The 3,211-nt window shown below is 38.3% G+C and overlaps 1 protein-coding gene across 1 annotated transcript; it reads right to left on the bottom strand.

The window, feature by feature from the left end:
- Positions 1-2,210: 2,210 nt before the first annotated feature.
- On the bottom strand, positions 2,211-2,870 carry LOC129571302 (uncharacterized; the record flags this gene model as incomplete). The annotated part of the gene is made up of 1 exon (XM_055451077.1): positions 2,211-2,870. A coding segment is annotated over exon 1 (660 nt), but the record flags the coding sequence as incomplete, so codon positions are not given.
- Positions 2,871-3,211: the final 341 nt, after the last annotated feature.

Raw genomic sequence — 3,211 nt, 5'->3', positions numbered from 1 at the left:
TTCATTATTGTTCGATTCCAGTTAATTCAAAATTATGTCAATAGACATTCTCCGGGCCACCCTTAGCGTGACTGGCGGTGCTCTAAACGGCGAGTCAAATCTTCAGATAGATTTGGCATCGAAATTGCACGTGGTAATCTGATTCGTCTATTACCCCTGATGAAATTTACAACGGAGAATATCAAGCATACAACGATGAACAGAGTGAAATAGTTTACTGAATAGTTATGAATGTCATGAATGTCGATTTTTTCCTTTAATTTAGATTGATTTTCGATGAATTTTAACTGATTTTGTAGTTTAGTCAAATTAGTTCTGGCAAATTCGATCAAATTCGTTGTTCCATTTGAAATGAATGGCTCGTACGAAGTGAGATTGAATTGGAAATTCGGAATAATGAAATCATGTGGCGCGCGCTCTAAACTCTTTTGGGGCATTAATTCAAAATTATCACCCCGAAGTACGCAATTGTCGTTCAATTTTAGGGTTCCAGAGCCAATAGCGCTGTGGTGATTTACACTATCGCCGCAAATAGATATGAACTTTTCCACATGCTTACAGAAAAATAACCAATTGTTCGGCTCTTCGAGTTCTAACCATTGGTAACGCAAATTTACCTTGGATAACTCGCAATTCGAGTTGGCTTCATGATTAAAGAGAGACCACACACAAGATTTGAATTGGCTGGTTAGCCACTTGCGGGGCTCGAAGCAGATGACCATGTCATCTGACTGTTTTTTGCATTTCAGTTCATGCTTGTTTCTAATCAATTGATATTTTTGCCGATTTAATGACGCGATAATGACTTCGAATTTAGCATTCATTTTCAGAGTTTCGTCATTGTATACAAATGGCGTTTCATACATATGATACAATTGAAACCTTTCGTCGCTTATCAATGGAATGGCAATTCGAAAAAATAGTGTCTTATTTGTGACAAACGGAGTGATGGTTGCCAATTTGTAGAAATCGGTTCCATCCGGAGGTGCCTGTTGGTCTGATAAATATTCACTCATTATATTTAATTGACCCTTCACTTGAGCAGGAGTTATTAGATGATGATCGATATGATTTTTTCTAGCGCCAGTAAGTATGTCCAACATGCTATCTTGTTGATGCTCATAATCAGAGATCATTTGTAAAAGATACACAGACATAGTATGAAAATGCAAAACTGCTTGCTGGTCATTGGTTTGAACACGTACCAAACCTGCTAGATTTATTATGCTTTCTCTCTGATTTATGATTTCCCGCTCATCTTTTTTGATTATATTCATAGTGGAATTTAAAACAGAAGTGTGGTTTTTCAAAAGAGTGAGCAAATGTTCGTCATTTGATTCCAATCTTGACATATCGAGAACGTATTCTCGTCCGAATCGAGAGTCTAAAACTCCAAATAAATCGCCAGCAATGTTTCCAACAATGTCAAGTAACGCTCTTTCTGCTCGATGATGCTTAAACGATACTATTAACTCATTTCGTTCATTGATGTCGTTGATACGATTTTCAATTAGTTGACAAAGAGATTTGCATGAGCTTTGCCCCGCCAGTTTTTGATTGCATACGTTTTCTAAATCATGTAAACTTCTTTCCATCATCGATGCTTCGTTGAGAAATGATTTCATGTTTACATAAACAATCGAGTTCCAATTGGTGTAACTGAACTTTGCATGCGAAATTTGTTCGAAAAACAAACCCGGCGAGGTGTCAAATTTATTCAATTTGAACGGAACGATTTGATTTGGGTGAGCATTCACTTGAATCACAAAAATTGCAAGCAATGCCGTTATTATCGGAATGACATTAAATGTTTGTTTTGCCGGTTTGGATTTTGTAACCCGTGCTTTACTCGCTGTTTCAGTTTTTGCAATGTGTGCTTTAATTGTTGCCCGGGTGTCCGCATCGTATTCAATCGGCAACGGAGCGATTTTGGTTATTGGTCGAGTGAAAGTGTTATTGCGCATTTTAAGTGTTACCACTCTCGTGAGTGCGTCATGACCCTTGTGCACGTCGATTACGCGCGCCATTGGCCAAGAGCATGGTGGTGAATTCTCATCTTTTACCAAAACTAATTCATTCAATTTTGGCTCTTCTTTTTTCGTAAACCATTTTGATTTGGTTTGCAATTCATTTAGATATTCCGTTTGAAATTTTTTCCAAATGTTTTGACTCATTTTTTGCACCAATTGCCAACGTGAAAGCCAGTTTACGTTCGTTTCGATGTAGCTTTCGTCGGGTGGTGCCAGTAACGGTGCCCCAATCAAGAAATGTCCAGGTGTTAGGCAATCGATGTCATCAGGGTCAGTAGATAGTGCACAAAGTGGTCTTGAATTTGCACATGCTTCCACCTGATACAATAATGTGGACAATTCTTCAAATGTTAGCGCAGTTTTTCCGATTGTTTTTATTAAATGAGTCTTTGCAACTTTCACACCAGCCTCGGCGAGGCCATTGAAATGAGGCGCACCAGCGGGTGAGAAATGCCAAGAAATGCCTTGCTTTGAAAGTTCATCGCAGATTGTTTTGAACTCTTCTTTTTCGATTTCAAATAAATCACTTAGATCTTTATTAGCTTTTACAAAGTTTGTGCCATTGTCACTGTTGAAGCTCTTGATCATTCCACGACGCGCTACCAATCTGCGAACGGCAGCTATGAACGCGTCGGCTGTTAAATCTGATACTAGTTCGATATGAAGTGCCTTTGTAGCCATACAGACAAATATTGAAATGTAAGCCTTAGAAATTTTACCAGCCCTACCTTTTGCCGTTTTGTATGGAATTGCACCGGTGTAGTCTACTGCTACGTTGGTGAATGGCTTTTCAACAATGTTTACGCGATTGGCCGGCAAATCTGCCATTAATTGTGACATGGTTTTTTGTCTTTGTTTGAAGCAAGGAATGCAACGATGCAAAATTTTCTTTATTTCTGTTTGTGCATTCACAATCCAAAACTGCTGTTTGATGATTGCTTCAGTGGCTTTCGCTCCACCGTGCATGCATAATAAATGAAAATGACGAATTATTAAAGTTGTTACGCTATTGTTTTTTGGTATTAAGATTTGATGTTTTCGTCCAAACACCAAATCCGAATTTCGTAGTCTGCCACCTACGCGCAGAATGTTATTTTCATCTAATCTGATCTTTTCTTCATTAATTCACTTATTTCGGCACCAAATGCCTCCCGTTGAATGATTTTTATTATTGCTGTTTC

The sequence above is a fragment of the Sitodiplosis mosellana genome, unplaced genomic scaffold (assembly GCF_009176505.1).
Source record: "Sitodiplosis mosellana isolate CC-2019 unplaced genomic scaffold, AAFC_SMos_1.0 Smas_scaffold_1935, whole genome shotgun sequence".
NCBI lineage: Eukaryota > Metazoa > Arthropoda > Insecta > Diptera > Cecidomyiidae > Sitodiplosis > Sitodiplosis mosellana.
The sequence above is the reverse complement of the archived record's forward strand: the minus strand, read 5'-3'. Positions and strand labels throughout refer to the sequence as shown.